Source organism: Oncorhynchus mykiss, chromosome 31, assembly GCF_013265735.2.
Source record: "Oncorhynchus mykiss isolate Arlee chromosome 31, USDA_OmykA_1.1, whole genome shotgun sequence".
Classification (NCBI taxonomy): domain Eukaryota; kingdom Metazoa; phylum Chordata; class Actinopteri; order Salmoniformes; family Salmonidae; genus Oncorhynchus; species Oncorhynchus mykiss.
In genome coordinates, this window is record NC_050571.1 from 40,796,317 (window position 1) to 40,815,726 (window position 19,410).

General features: G+C 42.4%; 1 protein-coding gene across 1 annotated transcript; it reads right to left on the bottom strand.

The window, feature by feature from the left end:
- On the bottom strand, positions 1 to 17,271 carry sash3 (SAM and SH3 domain containing 3). The gene is made up of 8 exons (XM_021584185.2): positions 17,041 to 17,271; positions 13,395 to 13,484; positions 10,181 to 10,318; positions 5,824 to 5,962; positions 5,578 to 5,735; positions 2,310 to 2,528; positions 1,879 to 2,023; positions 1 to 1,078 (listed from the first exon to the last, which is right to left on the bottom strand). The coding sequence occupies exons 1-8, from the start codon at positions 17,107 to 17,109 to the stop codon at positions 831 to 833; spliced, it is 1,206 nt and encodes a 401-aa protein (XP_021439860.1). The 5' UTR covers positions 17,110 to 17,271; the 3' UTR covers positions 1 to 830.
- Between the last annotated feature and the right edge of the window lie 2,139 nt (positions 17,272 to 19,410).

Sequence of the window (19,410 nt, forward strand, 5' to 3'; positions counted from 1 at the left end):
TAAACTGGTATAAAAACATTTTTATTTCAAATTGAATACAGAAAAGTCAACCTAACAACTTTGACAGACATACAGTTGTTAACTTTGATCAACACAACAAAAAGGTAAAAGCAAATATACAGTAACTCTGAACACATGAGATGTGACTTTGGTGCTGTCAAATGTCTAAAACGCTATATACAGTCCACATACTATAGAAACATTCATTCAAAGGTCATATTCAAGAATTGGTTGTCTATTTCCAAAATAACGGTTGAAAATTACAAAAAACATTCAAGCAAAAGCATAACACATTGAAAACATTTTCAAAAGTAATAGATTGAAGATGACAGAATAAAGCATTAAAAAAAAGACACCGGAAAGTAATTTCTTAACTGTCCATTGATGGAATAGGAATTACGTGACTATATCAAGTCTGAAACGCACAGAAGAATATTACCATTTTTAGTATATATAAAATCCACTCAGAACTGCTCAAATGCCATGGTATCATGGAAAAGGATAACACTTGTATTTACATCCTGGCCACACCAAGCTTTCAACAAAAAAATAGATGATTTCAAAGGTCTTGCATTCTTCCAAAACATTTTCAATAGTTACTGGTGGAGCGCATGCTACGGTTGCAGTCCCTGTGGCTCTTTGTTACAAAAGTATGGGGGCAACAAATGAAAAGACACTCCCTTGCAGTATATATGGCTTAATCCTGATTATCACTATTCTGATGGTTTGAATAAATCAACCAATTGTCGTGGGCTTTTGAATAATGTCCATTAGTAAAGTCAACCAACCAAGGTTCTCTTCAATTCCAGAGCTTCGATTCTCTTCAGTTCTCAGGAGATCTCCTCATCCACCGTAAACTCTTGCAGTTGCTCCTCAACAGAACTCAGCTGATCCTCCTCGCTCTGTTGCTGCTCTGGCTCCTGGTTAGACTTCTGCTTCATACCAGGCTCTCCCTCTGGTTCATGGCGCCCGTTCTCCATGTTCTCTGTGCTCTCGAAGCAGCCAGAGTCCCTGGGTACGTCACCCTTCTCCTCAGTGCTACTTCCCTCCTCCTCCTCTGGCTCAGACTCGTCATCCGCTGAGGGGGACAAAGACCAAAACAATCAACAACATCAATATAGCGTAGAGAACTATCCCATCAATTTCAGTTTTGGTCCAAATGCATTATTTCAGTATGCATGTGCCTCTAACGCCAGGGAAATTGCCTTTGAAGTCAAGTGCAGTGCGACATCAGCGCAGTGTGGTTCGTTTGAATCCCAGTCGTGATGTACGTAATTTAAAACAGGGAAGCGCGTTGAAGCCTGAGGGGGCTAGCAGCCAACCAAGCAGTTATGTTCAGAACAGAGGAAACAGCCATAATGATATGGATCATAACTGGTCGGAAACAGGTGTTTTTAAATGAGGGCTAATTATCTGACTCAAGGGAAGAGAGCTCCCATATCAAAGTGTTTATGAGGGCCAAATGGGGTTTCCTACAGGCCAATGCAGTAACTTGTGAGCGGAATGTTGTACCTTTTTACTGTACAGTTTGGCTCATGAAATTAAGCTAATTAGGTAGCAGTTTCCCAAGAAAGGAGGGAAAGCTGAAGATGACACTGTACAGAGAACAGTTATACACTTATTAGGCTTTGCTGAAAATGTCCTGCATTACATTACATCTTGAAGTACCACATAGGAGGCTATGCTCCCATGTAAATGAGAAATGAATACATACAATGGGGTGATCGCTTACAGGTACATTATGGCATCATCTCCCTGTAGTAAAGCATTGCATCTGTGTGCTTAGTCTTTCTGTGATTTATTTTGTGATCATGAGCCCCCTATAGTGCTTCTTGTGTGATCTAGTATGTTATTATATGGAATTGAGTGTGGACCTACAGTCACGCAGCAGCTCAGTAGCAGTCAGAATCTTGGTACGTTGCTCAGCATCTGTGATGTTAAGTTCGTTGAGGTGGGACTCCTTCAGGCCGCCAAAGTCCTCCAGGCTCTGGAAGCCGTGCATAGACAGCAAAGAGCCCAGCTCCTGAACAACAGAGAGAATCATCACATTAGCATTAGTTTTTCACAATAATCCAAAAATAAATGTTAATAATTTGACAGGGATTTCTGAGAGCTTCGAATGCAATGCAATTATATGAGATGCGTTGTCAGATACTTATCCAGTTTCACTGTCTTTATACATCACTTTATACATCACCTTTTCCAAATCTGAACTGATCTAAGTTAATAATGATTGCTCTTTGATTGCGTTCTCTAAGCCAATTGTCTATTTGAATCTGTATGAGATTAAGAGGATATGACTGTCTTACGGTGAGACCGATCCTCTCCAGAACTTCCTCCAGGGTCTGGGGCTTGTTTTTGGCCTTGGAGAAGCGGTTCTTGCTGGAGCACATTTTCCTCATGGGCGGCGTGACCTCATCCGGTAAGATGTTGACATAGATGAACTTGAAGGTGCCCACCTTGTTGTTGAGCTTCCCTGTCCATGTGCCCACCGGGTCCTTCTCAATGATCTGGATGATGTCACCTTTCTGCGGGAGAAACAGTGGATGATGAATACCTCGATTCAAACTAGATCCAATCTGCTTCCCAGTTATATAATACAATGTGACCACGTACAGTGCCTTCAGAAAGTATTCATACCCTTTGACTTATTCCACATTTTGTTATGTTACAGCCTGAATTAAATGGATGACAGATTTTTTTTTCCCTCACCCATCTACACACAACACCACATAATGACGAAGTGAAAACATGTTTAGATTACTTTGCAAATGAGTTGAAAATGAAATTCAAAAATCTAATTTACATAAGTATTCACACCCCTGAATCAATACTTTGTAGAAGCGCCTTTGAGGGTGATTATAGTCATCTTTGGTATGACTGTGTCAGCTTTACACATCTGGATTTGGGGATTTTCTCCCTTTTCTTCCATGCAGATATTCTCAAGCTGTCAACTCTGCCATTTCCTGGTTGCTAAAATGCTAATAGTATAGCTAATTTCAGTTTATATGACATAACAAGCAAGTATGGTGTAGAGAAACATTGTACCATCATAACCGCAGTGAAATATATTTTCCATATGCTGGTGTACAAAACCAGTAAGTAAAAGATGCAAAAATGAAACTTAAGAACGGGAAACATAGAAATAGCGCACATAGAACAGATCTACTGCTTCTTAGACTTGCTTTCAATGAGAATGACAGATCTATAACTGGTCAGTTCACCCAAAAAGTTACATATTGCAGCTTTAAATTATATGGGGAGCGGCGTTGAATAGCAATCTTCAAGTCTTTCCAATGGGATTCAAGTATGGTCTTTGGCTGGGCCACTCAGACTTTCACATTCTTGTTCTAGCATTGCTTTGGCTGTATACTTGGGGTCATTGTCATGTTGGAACGTAAATATTCTCCCCTGTCTAAGGTAATTTTCACCCGGAAGAAAGGTCTCAAGGATTTGTCTGCATTTAGCTCCATTCATTGTTCCCTCTAACCTTACCAGTCTCACAGTCCCTGCAACTGACAAGAATCCCCATAGCATGATGCTGCCACCACAATGCTTCATGGTAGGGATGGTGTTAGACGGGTGATGAGCTGTCCTGGTTTTCAGACCACAGAATCTCTCACGTGCCATCATGTGCCTTTTTCTCAGGAGTGTCTGGCCACTCTCCCATAAAGGACATTGGTTAATTGGTGTAGAGACTTGTCCTTCTGGCAGGTCCTCCCATCTCAGCCAAGTTCTGTCAGAATGGTCACCTCCCTGACCAAGGTCCTTCTTGCCCGGTAGCTCAGTTAGGTTGTACGGCCAGCTCTAGGCTGATTAGTTCAATATTCGTTTCAATTTCCCAATGAGGAAGACCACTGTGCTCTTGGAAACTTTCAACACTCTAGAAATTATTTTATACCCTTCCCCAGATACAGTATCTTCCTCATCACAATTCTGTCGGAGATCTACAGACAGTTCCTTGTACTTCATGGTATAGTTTCTGCTCTGACATGCAATGTCAACTGTGGGACCTTTTATATAGACAGGTGTATATGTTTCTAAATTCTGTCCAAACAATTGGCCACAGGTGGACTATGTGTCATTTCATTTAATACATTTTCAGAAATTACAAAAAATGTTTTTACTTTGTCATTATAGGGTATTGTGAGTAGATGGATGAGAGAAAAACATATATATGATCCGTTTTGAATTCAGGCTGCACCAACAAAATGTGGAATAAGTCAAAGGGTATGAATACTTTCTGAAGGCACTGTACATTTTGTAGTACTATGTGAAGTGGTTCGTTCTGTCACCTTTCTGCAGGAGAAACAGTGGATGACTACCTCGATCCAAGCATTATCTGCATTCCAGTTAAGTAGTATATGATCACATACATTTTGTGGTATACAGTATGTGAAGTCGGTCTGTAATTCTATACTTCACTGAGCTACTCTAATAATGGCTGCATGTCTAATCTGGTCAGCGCTCAGTACAATTGGCCTCTATATAGATTCAGCCATGGATGATGACTAAGGAACCATTATTTTATTTCACAATCTGTTCACAATCTGTTAACAAGTTCTTTCAGGAGGGCCTTACTGGTTAAACCAGTCAATGCGGCTAGGGGGCAGTATTCGGAAGTTTGGATGATTGACATGCCCAATGTAAACTGCCTGTTACTCAGGCCCAGAAGCTAGGATATGCATATAATTGGTAGTATTGGATAGAAAACACTAGCGTTCCCAAAACTGTTAACAGAATGTCTGTGAGTATAACAGAACTTATATAGCAGGCGAAAACCTGAGGAGAATCCATCCAGATTTTTTTGTCTATGGGAATGTGAATGGAATACCTCACAGATTGCAGTTCCTAGGGCTTCCAGTAGATGTCAACAGTCTTTAGAAAGAGTTTCAGGCTTGTTTTTTGAAAAATTAGCTAGAATTTGTAGTTTTTGTAAGTGGCTCCCATTTTGGCTGTAGTGTTGTGGTGCACGTTGGTGAGGGTGCGCACTTTGATATTTATCTCCGGTAATGAACATACTATTCTCCGTCTTTAATTTTAGCATTTATTTACATATCAGGGTACCTGAGGATCCATTAGAAACATTGACTTGTTTGGACGAAGTTTATTGGTAACTTTCGGGATTCATTTGTATGCATTTTGAACGAGGGAAACCGGTGGATTACTGAGTCAAGCGCGCCAACTAAACTTACTTTTTTGGGATATAAAGGAGGAGGAAGATCTTCAAAGGTAAGTGATTTATTTTATCGCCATTTCTGACTTTCGTGATGCCTCTGCTTAGTTGGAAAATGTTTAATGTGTTTGTATGCGGGGCGCTGTCCTCAGATAATTGTATGGTGTGCTTTGGCCGTAAAGCCTTAATGAAATCTGACAAAGCGGCTGGATGAACAAGAAGTTAAGCTTTTAAACGATGAAAGACACTTGTATTTTCATGAACGTTTAATATTATGAATTTTGTATTTTGAATTTCACACTCTGCAATTTTACCGTATGTTGTCGAGGTGTGGCGCTAGCGGCACGCCTAGCCCAAAGAGGCTAAGTGGACCGTCAGTCTGGTTAAACCAGGCTACTTACTTGGAGCTTGAGGGACTCTATGTCGTAGGGGCTGGGGATGAAGTCTGTGTGGACACGAGCACGACCACAGAAGGGGCCTGTGTAGGGAGGACTGGACTCCTCCAGCCTCATGCTGTCTCGCTGGCTGTAGCCACTGTCCAGGCTCTGGCGGTCCCCACCTGTTGTAATACACAACACCCATAGTCAGACAATCACTGGAAATCACTTGGCTTGGTTAGATATTTAATTTAACCTATCTTAACTTACACCCAGAGAGCTGGCGAGAGACGGGGCTGTGGACAGTGTCCTCGGAGCCAATGGAGCACACAGATGTCCTATTGCCTGCTGTCAGGCCTGGCATCCAGTCTGTGGTGGGAGACAGGGAGCCCTCCTCACCACTCTCCCCCTGTATACATAAAGGATATTATTTAGGTGTTATACAACAGACAGAGCCTTCAGGTCAAAATATGCCCTAACCATAGACATATATTTGTTATACAAAAAAAGTGTGTTGTGTATATACATACAGTGGGGAGAACAAGTATTTGATACACTGCCGATTTTGCAGGTTTTCCTACATACAAAGCATGTAGAGGTCTGTAATTGTTATCATAGGTACACTTCAACTGTGAGAGACGGAATCTAAAACAAAAATCCAGAAAATCACATTGTATGATTTTTAAGTAATTAATTTGCATTTTATTGCATGACATAAGTTTGAAACATCAGAAAAGCAGAACTTAATATTTGGTACAGAAACCTTTGTTAGCAATTACAGAGATCATACGTTTCCTGTTGTTCTTGACCAGCTTCTTGACATACTGCAGCAGCGATTTTGGCCCACTCCTCCATACAGACCTTCTCCAGATTCTTCAGGTTTTGGGGCTGTCGCTGGGCAATACAGACATTCAGCTCCCTCCAATGATTTTCTATTGGGTTCAGGTTTGGAGACTGGCTAGGCCACTCCAGGACCTTGAGATGCTTCTACGGAGCCACTCCTTAGTTGCCCTGGCTGTGTGTTTCGGGTCATTGTCATGCTGGAAGACCCAGCCACGACCCATCTTCAATGCTCTTAATGAGGGAAGGAGGTTGTTGGCCAAGATCTCGAGATATATGGCCCCATCCATCCTCCCCTCAATAGGGTGCAGTCGTCCTGTCCCCTTTGCATAAAAGCATCCCCAAAGAATGATGTTTCCACCTCCATGCTTCATGGTTGGGATGGGGTTCTTGGGGTTGTACTCATCCTTCTTCTTCCTCCAAACACAGCGAGTGGAGTTTAGACCAAAACGCTCTATTTTTGTCTCATCAGACAACATGACCTTCTATCATTCCTCCTCTGGATCATCCAGATGGTCATTGTCAGACGGGCCTGGACATGCGCTGGCTTGAGCAGGGGGACCTTGCATGCGCTGCAGGATTTGAATCCATGACGGCGTAGTGTGTTCCTAATGGTTTTCTTTGAGACTGTGGTACCAGCTCTCTTCAGGTCATTGACCAGGTCCTGCCGTGTAGTTCTGGGATGATCCCTCACCTTCCTCATGATCATTGATGCCCCACAGGGTGAGATCTTGCATGGAGCCCCAGACCGAGGGTGATTGACTGTCATCTTGAACTTCTTCCATTTTCTAATAATTGCGCCAACAGTTGTTGCCTTCTCACCAAGCTGCTTGCCTATTGTCCCGTAGCCCATCCTAGCCTTGTGCAGGTCTATAATTTAGCCCTGATGTCCTTACACAGCTCTCTGGTCTTGGCCATTGTGGAGAGGTTGGAGTCTGTTTGATTGAGTGTGTGGACAGGTGTCTTTTATACAGGTAACGAGTTCAAACAGGTGCAGTTAATACAGGTAATGAGTGGAGAACAGGAGGACTTCTTAAAGAAAAACTAACAGGTCTGTGAGAGCCAGAATTCTTACTGGTTGGTAGGTGATCAAACACCATTTTCTTGTTCGGAAAGTGAGCCATGGGCACACTCCAACACTCAGATGTCATTTACAAAAGCATTTGTGTTTAGTGAGTCCGCCAGTTCAGAGGCAGTAGGGAAAAATTGTATTGGACAATTTTTCTGTCCGGCTAAGCATAACATTTAACTAGTACTTTTGGGTGTCAGGGAAAATGTATGGAGTAAAAAGTACATTATAATTGTTTTATCTATTTAACTAGGCAATTCAATTAAAAACAAATTCTTATTTACAATGACGGCCTACCCCAGCCAAACCCTAACAACACTGGGCCAATTGTGCGCCGCCTTATGGGAGTCCCAATCACAGCCAGTTGTGATACAGCCTGGAATTGAACCAGGGTCTGTAGTGAAGCCTCTAGCACTGAGATGTAGTGCCTTAGACTGCTGCGCTACTCGGGAACCCCCTTTTATTTCGGAGATACCTTAAAAAACGACTTAAGTAAAAATACTTTAAAGTACTGTGTCCACTAGGGGGAGGCACTATCAACCTTTTGAAGATATTCATAAAAAGAGGTACAGTATTGACACAGGTAACTACCAAAATAATGGAAACACTTGAGTAAATGAGGGATACAATGTAAATTGAAAGCAGGTGCTTCCACACAGGTGTGGTTCCTGAGTTAATTCAGCATTCAACATTCCATCAAGCTTAGGGTCATGTATAAACATTCTGGGCAGGCCATTATTTTGTCTATCATGGCTATGCCCCCATAGGATGACAATGCCCCCATCCACAGATAAAAAGTGGTCACTGAATGATTTGATGAGCATGAAAACGATATGCCATGGCCGTCTCAGCCACCAGATCTCAACCCAATTGAACACTTATGGGAGATTCTGTAGCGGTGCCGGAGACACCGTTTTCCACCACCATCAACAAAACACCAAATTATGGAATTTCTTGTGGAGGAATGGTGTCACATCCCTCCAATAGAGTTCCAGACACTTGTAGAATATATGGCAAGGTGCATTGAAGCTGTTCTGGTGGCTCATGGTGGCCTAACTCCCTACTAAGACACTTTGTTGCCTTTATTTGAGTTGTCATATGATATTCAGGAAATAAAGTGTGTCACTTTCAGGGGTAAACTAAATATCTATGTCCCCCAAAAATGTATCACATATTTGAATCTATATTTGATTTTTGAAATATAAATTATGTTGATGTTTACAATATAAACTCAGCAAAAAAAAGAAACGTCCTCTCACTGCCAACTGCGTTTATTTTCAGCAAATTTAACATGTGTAAATATTTGAATGAACATAACAAGATTCAACAACTGAGACATACACTGAACAAGTTCCACAATGTGTGACTAACAGACATGGAATAATTTGTCCCTGAACAAAGTACTGCAGTCCATCTCCTCCTCATGGACTGCACCAGATTTTCCAGTTCTTGCTGTGAGATGTTACCCCACTCTTCCACCAAGGCAAGTTCCTGGACATTTCTGGGGGGAATGGACCTAGCCCTCACCCTCCGATCCAACAGTTCCCAGGCATGCTCAATGGGATTGAGATCCGGGTTCTTCGCTGGCCATGGCAGAACACTGACATTCCTGTCTTGCAGGAAATCACACACAGAACGAGCAGTATGGCAGGTGGCATTGTCATGCTGGAGTGTCATGTCAGTATGAGCCTGCAGGAAGGGTACCACATGAGGGAGAAGGATGTCTTCCCTATAACACACAGCATGGAGATTGCCTGCAATGACAACAAGCTCAGCCTGTTGATGCTGTAACATACCGCCCCAGACCACGACGAACCCTCCACCTCCAAATCGATCCCACTCTAGAGTACAGGACTCATGTAACACTCATTCCTTCGACGAAAAACGCGAATCCGACCAGAACCCCTGGTGAGACAACTGTGACTCTTCAGCGAAGAGCACTTTTTGCCAGTCCTGTCTGATCCAGCGACGGTGTTGTTGCCGGTGATGTCTGGTGAGGACCTGCCTTACAGCAGGCCTACAAGGCCTCAGTCCAGCCTCTCTGTCTATTGCGGACAGTCTGAGCACTGATGGAGGGATTGTGCATTCCTGGTGTAACTCGGGCAGTTGTTGTTGCCATCCTGTACCTGTCCAGCAAGTGTGATGTTCAGATGTACCGATCCTGTGCAGGTGTTGTTACATGTGGTCTGACTATCAGCTGTCCATCCTGTATCCCTGTAGCGCTGTCTTAGGCATCTCACGGTATGGACATTGCAATTTATTGCCCTGGCCACATCTGCAGTCCTCATGCTTCCTTGCAGCATGCCTAAGGCACGTTCACGCAGATCAGCAGGGACCCTGGGCATCTTTCTTTTGATGTTTTTCAGGGTCAGTAGAAAGGCCTCTTTAGTGTCCTAAGTTTTCATAACTTTGACCTTAATTGCCTACCGTAAGCTGTTAGTGTCTTAACGACCGTTCCACAGGTGCATGTTCGTTAATTGTTTTTGGTTCATTGAACAAGCATCGGAAACCGTGTAAACGCTTTACAATGAAAATCTGGGTTATTATTTGGATTTGTTGGGTCCTGCTGAGTTTAATTGCCATTTCATTAGACAACCTGTCAGTTATGATGATTTATTGGTAAGAAGACAGACATCACGTTGTAAGCTTTGGAACCATCTTTGTTAAGACCAAACCATATAGTGTTATGGGCACTGTAGTATATCACGCTACACTTACCCCCTCCTCTGCCAGGGCCTTCTGTACCGTCTTGGAGGTTTTGCGGGTCATGGTGCGTGAGATGACTTTACGCCACGACTTCTTCCCCTGCTTACTGCCACTCTTCAATGCATCCTCCACAGGCATATCCTCTGGCACCTAAAAGGTTCATTTTGGTTACCATTTCAACATTCACATAAGTCTGTCTTTGCAAGATGTGGGTGTTGTGTGCTGTTTTTAATCTATGTGGATCACAAATTAAGTGCACAGGGTCACCTAACTAGGGCTGGTGCGGTCATTAAATTATGTCAGCCGGTGATTGTCAAGCAAATAGCTGCCGGTCTCACGGTAATTGACCGTTAATTAACATAAACAGGTGTAGCATCACCTGTCTTCCATGCATAGCCCACAAGCCACTGATGCAGACCTTTGGAACATCTAGCATACGTTTTAAAAGTCTAATAAATCCTATTAAAGTAGCCTACACCATCACAACAAATCCATTCATTATTTCAGACAAGTCTAAATAAACATGACATGAAGAAAATGTAGTCTATTTCAGAATAACAGATTAGCATACTCCGAGATGCCCTTTTATAAAAGGCCCTGATCTGGCTATACCATATTGTGAGCTACACTAGTTCATTTAGAAGACCAGATTTGCTGAGAATTCTGTGGCATTATTTTATATTTTATAGTATGAAGAATACAATTGAATACATTCTAAGGTTCTAAGGCATGATTCTACTTTAATGGCGATTTGAAAAAAGTTGCATGCAAAGCTCCGCTTTGTTTCTTGTGCAGGCTACACACACTTCATCAGTCTCTCATTCACAATTTGACAAGCACTTGATAATATTCTCACCAGGCCTCGAATTTCCTGGCGGCATCCCCCTTGTGTGGCCGTAACGCCCTCTAAAAAAAACTCAGTTGTGCTCTTGGACTGAATATAGTAACTAGAATTCCCTTCTCCCAGCTGCCAATCATTGTGCTCCAAAGCACCTATCTCACACGGCTCTCTGATATGTCAATTCGTATTATAAACTGGATGGTTTGAGCCCTGTATGCTGATTGGCTGACAGCCGTGGTATATCAGACCACATACCACGGGCATGACAAAACATGTTTGTTTTTTTAACCCCCTTTTCTATCCAATTGTTAGTAGTGACCGCAAATGCAATTATGCATGTAATGCTTTATTATAAAGGTACATTTTTATGGTGTAAATGGACTTGAAACTCACGTGCGGCCTATCTATGCCAGTTAGGCTCTGCTTAATTATTATATATTTATATTTATATATATTTTTCTCCCCAATTTCAATCTTGTCTCATTGCTGCAGAGGCCAAGGTCGAGTCATGCGTCCTCCTAAACATGACCAGCCAAACCGCGCTTCTTAACACCCGCCCACTTAACCCGGAAGCAAGCTGCACCAATGTGTCGGAAGAAACGCCATTCAACTGGATGACAGAGGTCAGCCTGCAGGCACCCTTCCCACCACAGGGAGTTGCTAGAGCGCGATGATCCAAGTAAATAAATATAGTAGGCCTAGCCTATAGAAAGCTGATGGGATTTTTTAAAGAGGCATCTCAACTCTTTTCTCACGCAATTGCATAGCCTATATAAACGTTGCGCAACATGAGTTCATGGGCTCTCGTTAAGTGTTTGATTTGATTTTTGATCACATTTGCATTGACGTCAGAGTGATTAGAAGAACAATAGAGGGCTGAGTACCAGGCAGTTGGCAAGTTTGGTAGGCTACTTATGACCATCAGCATCAAAGCTTAAAGAAGCCTAGTTACCATGACTAAACGGTCACGTGGAATTTGACTGTGATCATGACTCATGACCACTGGTGTGGCGGTAATACGGTCACCATAACAGCCCTACACCTAACCTTTAATTCACAAAAATGTAAGTGATCAATGTAACTTGTGTGATGATGTGCTCTAGAGTGGTTCATGCGCACGCTTCACACACACACAAACGGATTGCAGTGTGTGACGTGAATCAGTGATTGGGATGCTGTGTCGGGGAGAGTGCTTCCAGTGAGGCTTGGCTGTGATGACAGTTTGCGTGTGTCACCGGCAGAAGGCCCAGAGAGAGAGAGAAGAGCAGAGCATGGCGCAGTGAGTCATACTAGCTCCTCCCCACAGGGCTACAGTGTTGTGTCAGTATGGCTTTATGGTGAACGTGGAAGCCTACAACCCCATCTTCAGCACAACAGACCACATCACCACAAGTACTGTAAACACATACTGCAGATTTATCATATACATACAGAGCAAAACTTGAAAATAAATGCAGAGACACATACAAAAGCATGGATGCACGCACGAACATTGCTAAGGCTGATATCTCTATTTAATCATCTCCGGAGGTGGAATAGTTGTCGTGAATGGGATCTGGCTGAGAAGCAGCAGACTGTCTGGAAGACACAGCAGCCAGCGGTTCTCTGCTTGACTGGCTTTCACAGAGGACATCCTGCTCTGGTATTTCTGTCCTTCTGTCTCTCAATGTGGTTTGATTTGCCCGCAGCTCTAAGCTTCATCCTCTGAACTTCCTCTCATTGTTGAAAACCTCTTCTAAACTTCTACCTCTGTCTAACTTCCAGTCATACTGTTTGTAAAATACAGTAGAGAAATAAATGCTATCCATTCAAGTTTGATTATATTGTCATCAACGTGAAACTGAGGAAGTCCAGACCTCGGCTATTGTTGGTGTCAGTTGTCGACAGTTCTTTGTTTTTTTTGCCATTTTTGGGAAGCACGAACTGCAAACTTCCATTTATCGTTAAAGATTCAAACACTGATGTCAGTTTTCCCTTTGTGTTCAATAGACAATTTAGTGTGAATGTAGGTATGGTTGAAACTCAGTTGTTTGCATGAACGTTAACCAGTATGTCCTCCGTCGAGGAACAAGTACTTTTAGAATTTCAGTCAACTAAGAGATTGAATTTGAAACCATCCCTGTATTTATTCAATCCATTGTTGCTATTAAACTGCAACCTGATGGGATTATGTGAATACATATGGCTGCCAATGGAAGACAGCAGATGCTTTTGTTTTTAATAGAGGTAGTTCGATGAACCATGCTCATGTGGAGAGTAACCTTCCCCAAAGGCCTGAAGAATTGCTTTAGCTTCCCAAGCTAATGCCTAGGCTTTAGCTCAGAAGGCTAACACAGCAGACTGGAGACCCGGGTTCAAGGCCAATCAGTCTCACTGTAAACTTACTGTGTAGTCCAAGTTGAACTCCTTGTCCACCACTACTGGGGACTTGGGCTTCATGAAGTCCTTGAAGCTGCTGGACCTCTGCAGGGTGAGCTGTGGAGACAGAGGGAGGACACAGATAATTAATGTAGGGGAGACGTAGAGAAATACACATATGAGTCATAAAAAATATAATCTCGACATTTCAAGTCATGTGGTCTTAAAAACGTTTTGTCAAAGATATTTTTGCACCCAGAGAGTTCTTCTAGTAAAATACGCAGACAGTTGTAATAGAGACAATGAGCCAGGAGGAGATAGAACCTTGGCATGATATCTAAAATACAGTAGAGAACACATGGTAGCATTTATCATTTTGGCAACTTCTTCTAAAGATTTCTTTTTAGATTTGAGGAAGAAGAAACTATCAGATACAGCTGAGAAGAGGAGCCAAAATGCCACTGTGGCCACTCTTTGGGGGTTTAAGCCTGGTTATGGTTCAGGCCTCTTGTTGAGCACTTACAGTAATGAATCATCAAGTTTATTAAAATGAGAACTTAACAAAACCAATTCCTCTTCTTTCATGAAGCGCCTACATTCAACTAAATGTACCTGATAGACATTTCTCAGAACATTAGAAACAGCTGTGTGCAGAGTTTATATTTTTAGTGTTGTTGGTTGAAATCACTCCTGAGATGGTACTTTACACACTGATGTTTCACTATACGTGGTATCACGTCCTTATCAGTCGAGATTCACAGAATAAATCTATATCAGACAGGCTTAGTCATGACGCTAGCTCAGCAGGTCGTCATGGGATATTTAGTCATATATTATGTGATATGTATCCTTACAGTATATCCTGATCAATATCTGACTACAGGTCAAAAGGACACTGCTGCTCCCAAAGCTGCCTGCACAGATGGTGACTGTATTAAAAAGTGCATTTTGTACCTTTCCTGGGTCACAAATCAATACAGTGGGCTGATCCCAACCAGGCTATACCAGCATGCAGCATGAGACACGGCTTACCCAGATCGACAAGGCTTAGACGCAATCAATAACATTATAGAATACTGTTCCCAAAATATGGCAAAGATAAAAGCTGAAGTCACATCTGCTGTTTTTATAGACTAGTGTGCTTCTATTTGCTCTATGCCTCCATCTCTAGTCTCTCCAATGCATTTCAATAAACCCCTTAATTAGCCTTTGCGTCTGTTCTCATCTCTGATTATACACTTCAGCTATGAATCAAAGATATTCCCCATCTGTGATTACACATATGATCGAGTCTCAATTTGATACTGCACTGAGAATCAATACAGAAATCGTTGATGCGGTCAAACAGTTTCCACTTGGAGTTCTCTATAGCGATAGGGCAGAGTGGGGTAAGTTGAGAATATATGTGTTTTTGATATTCGGCATCACTCCGTCAAGGGAATTATTGTATTCTTTCTAACAAAGCTATCTCCATAACATTTCAGGATGTTGTGTATCCCTGGAAATAAGAATTAATGTAAAACATTACAGTTTTGAGAACAGAACTGAATCCAAAAAAGGTGGTCTCTTGGCACAACTTATCCTGAGTATATGGGGCAAGTTGAGCCATGGGACAGGTTAAGTTAAGCCGCCTACAAATTGCTGTACTGAATTAAATATTGCCACTACTTTTTCAAAACCATGTCTATATTTAGTTTTCAAACACCCATTCAACGCAATCACGCCCCCTTTTTCTCCCCTATTTCGATGTTGTCTCATCGCTGCTACTCCCCAACGGGCTTGGGAGGCGAAGGTCGAGTCATGTGTTCTCCGAAACATTACCAGCCAAACCACGCTTCTTAACACCTGCCCACTTAACCCGGAAACCAGCCGCACCAATGTGTCGGAGGAAACGCCATTCAACTGGACGACAGAGGTCAGCTTGCAGGCGCTCGGCCTGCCACAAGGAGTCACTAGAGCGCGATGAGCCAAGTAAAGCCCTCCGACCAAACCCTCCCCTAACCCGGGCGACGCTGGACCAACTGTGTGCCGCCCTATGGGACTCCCGATCACGGACGGTTGTGATACAGCCCGAGATTGAATCCTGGTCTGTAGTGACGCCTCTAACACTGCAAAGCAGTGCCTTAGACCGCTGCGCCACTCGGGAGCCCCATTTAGTATTTTATTCATTTTAAGAATCTTTTAACACAGGCTTAACACCAAACAAACACTTACTACTTTTTAAAAACACTTTTAACATAGTACAGGCCCTTTTTTTTTTTTTACTTCATGGGATCAGAAATAATGCCTTGCTATTAGCTCAACTTACCCCAAGGCAAACATTTGGACTATATTAGCCCACACAGCTACAGTACAAGGATGGACTTTCATGCTAGCTTTAGGACCTCATATTGAAGCTTTTAGAGACCCCCAACTGATGTATAGAAACATTTTAAAATATCTACTTTGGTTTAGAAACAAGCATCATGAAACCTTTAACTGTTTTTTGGACCTAACTTGCTTACCCCTTTTTCATGTTTTGTTCTTCACAGACTCCATGAAATTATTAAACATTTTGTGTATAGTTTCCTAGAAACAATGGCGTCTCAACTTACCCCACTCTCCCCTAAGCAGCCATTACTTTCCATATGACACCATGGCCTATGTTCATATCCACCTCTCCTTCTTGCCTAAAGAATCCTAAAAATCATTATAAAAATCCACAGAATGTGGGTACATGTTGGGCAACTGTCAGCATCCAATTGCTGCAGGTGTCTAGACAGCCTTGGTGGCAATAGTGTTCTATGTCGTCTCTTCCTGATGCCACTGAGTTAGAGGGAACAACTTCTCAGAGAAGATAGCGTTTGTGTAGTTTATCGTGTTAGGCATTAGTATCATCTAATATCCATTAGGTGATCTTGCTGAGGAGCAAATAATTTGCCTTGTCTAGCATCAAAACCCACTGAAGTGTCATGGTGGTGAGGAGCAGTGAGGTGATGAGATGTGTAATGATGAAACTTGGATAGAAGCGTAGAATATGCATGCAGATGGAAAACAAGGGCACTGGTGTTAAACATAGGAGAATAGCTGTTACCCAACCAGAGCTTTAGAGCGAGAAGCCACAAAACGCCTAAGTATGACTCAAACTGAACTTAGCTGCTACGTCCATGGCCAATAGTAAAATGAATCATACAGCAATATTAGAGGAACTAAGGTTTAGTGCCAAGAGAAGCAATACTTTGTCTTTTTAACCCTGACAACCAAGGCTCCCATCTATTTCAGTTCCAAGAGTCAGAAGTTGTTTTTTTCAGGTCACCACAAAGGTTTCTTCAAGCCTTTGTAGCAAAACCTGTCCATGTTGGCTGTACATACAGACAATGGGCTAATGTGCCTCTCACCGTCATCAGTGTTTGAGTTTGTACAAGGGAATGAGCCAGAGAAAGTAGCACTCTAAATTACTGTTCATCATGTGTTCATTCATCAATAAGATGAACATGTTGTGTTGCTCTCGTTTTAGCAAAAAACTTTGTTTTTCACTTGATCACTGCTCATTTTGAGAAGAAAAAAAATTGCAGTCCAAAGCCCTTTTTGCGGTGTTCAGACAGCTCTTCTCCTCTTGTCTTTGCACTTTGTATCAGCATGACTCACAGACACAATCCTCCCATCCAAACACAGACAACCCGAACCTCCTCACCTTCTTCTTCTGCACCTTCTCCTGCACCTGCTCCTTCTCTGAGGCGTTGGAAGGTTTTCGCCGTAACATTGTTCCTCTACTGTTCCTCCTGCTATTCTTTTTTGGTCAAACAGTGTAGAGACGGGCACCAACACAGACTTCAGCAGCTCCTGTCACTCTGATGTCACTTCTAGAGAGCTCTGACAAAAAAAAGTGACTTCCTGTTTGACAGAGAGGAGCAGAGACTGAGAGGAAGACACGTGACCACACAGGAAGTGGAGAAGCAAACGTCTGTAGGCGCTTTGGTTTGGGTTTGACAGAAAAACTCAACATTGCTTGTATTTTATTTTCTTCCTTTTCATTATCTTAATAACCTTGGGTGCCAGGCTTTTTTCGACATACATTGCTGGTGAAAGTGCCGATTCATCTCTTAAGTTCACAATACTAATGGCTGATATCAGTGGATGCTGGTGAGAGGCGCTATAGGAGGATGGGCTCATTGTAATGGCTGGAATGGAATAAATGGAACAGAGTCAAACATCTGGTTCAACACCGTTTGATACCGTTCCATTTATACCACTCCAGCCATTACAAGGAGACTGTCCACTTATAGCTCCTCCCACCAGCCTCCACTGGTTGATACAGTCAGAAAAAGTAATGGTTCTAATCCAATTTGTCTAAAATAGGGGATGGCTAACATAAAATAGGGGTTAAGCCACGGAACAAGAGTAGCCAGCAGTTAAAGATGACAATTTTCTGTGTCGGTAGGCCTACTCTGTCTGGGGTGGAAAGGTAGGCTTTCGAACTTTCGAAAGTACCATGCTCAGATTCCTGATGATGTCTCAGATTTAATTATTTGCAAACAGGGACAGTTTTGTATCAAACAACACACACTGATTTGGCATTGGAGAAATCTGATAAGATGAACACATAGGGTTACGCAACCCTGCTGCCCTATATACATAGACTTGGACTCACTGGCCACTTTAATGGCCAGAAGCGGCAGGTATCCTAGTGATTAGAGCATTGGGCCAGTAACCAGAAGGTTGGTGGATCGAATCCCCGAACTGACAATGTAAAAATGTGTCGTTCTGCCCCTGAACAAGGCATTTAACCCACTGTTCCTAGGCCATCATTGTAAATAAGAATTTCTTCTTAACTGACTTGCCTAGGGCTAGGGTCAGTTTGTTATATCTGGAGTACTTCTCCTGTCCTATTCGGTGTCCTGTGTGAATTTAAGTATGCTCTCTCTAATTCTCTCATTCTTTCTCTCTCTCGGAGGACCTGAGCCCTAGGACCATGCCTCAGGACTACCTGACATGATGACTCCTTGCTGTCCCCAGTCCACCTGGCCGTGCTGCTGCTCCAGTTTCAACTGTTCTGCCTGTGGTTATTATTATTGGACCATGCTGGTCATTTATGAACATTTGAACATCTTGGCCATGTTCTGTTATAATCTCCACCCGGCACAGCCAGAAGAGGACTGGCCACCCCACATAGCCTGGTTCCTCTCTAGGTTTCTTCCTAGGTTTGGGCCTTTCTGGGGAGTTTTTCCTAGCCACCGTGCTTCTAGACCTGCATTGCTTGCTGTTTGGGGTTTTGGGCTGGGTTTCTGTACAGCACTTTGAGATATCAGCTGATGTACGAAGGGCTATATAAATACATTTGATTTGATTTAGTTAAATATACATTTATGGAACACTAGTCACTTTAATAATGTTTACACACTGATTTACTCATCTCATATTTATATACTGTATCCTATTCTACTATATTTTAGTCAATGCCACTCTGACATTGCTCTATCTAATATGTATATATTTCTTAATTCCATTATTTTACTTTTACATGTGTGTATTATTGTGAATCGTTTTTAGATACTAGTGCACTGTTAGATTCTACTGCACTGTTGCATATAGGAACACAAGCGTTTTGCTACACCCACAATAACATCTGCTAACTATGTCTATGTGACCAATAACATTTAATTTGATAGGGCTATCTGTGTCCATTCTTAGCCTGTAATTTCTGTAATTTGTGTGGTATTAATTGTATGAAATGTTTATAAAAGGCAATTTTTCTCAAACCTGCAATTACGATGATAGATTCATGTAATAATTTTACTATAAAGGAGAGAGATTCTTGCAAATGCTTTTACTATAAAAGAGATTGTTCCATCCCTACTCTTGTCCACGGTGGTCTGTGAACCCACAACCTTCTGGCCCGCAGCCCTGAACAACATTTCTGCAATGCCACGTAGCCTACTACACAGGACCAGGAACAGTTTCTAAAACTGACTCTGGCCTGTCCAAGAATTAAGGCTAAACGGTAGACAAGTTCTCTGCTATGCATTTTGTTTTAATTATTGTTTTGCATATAGGGGAGGGTCTC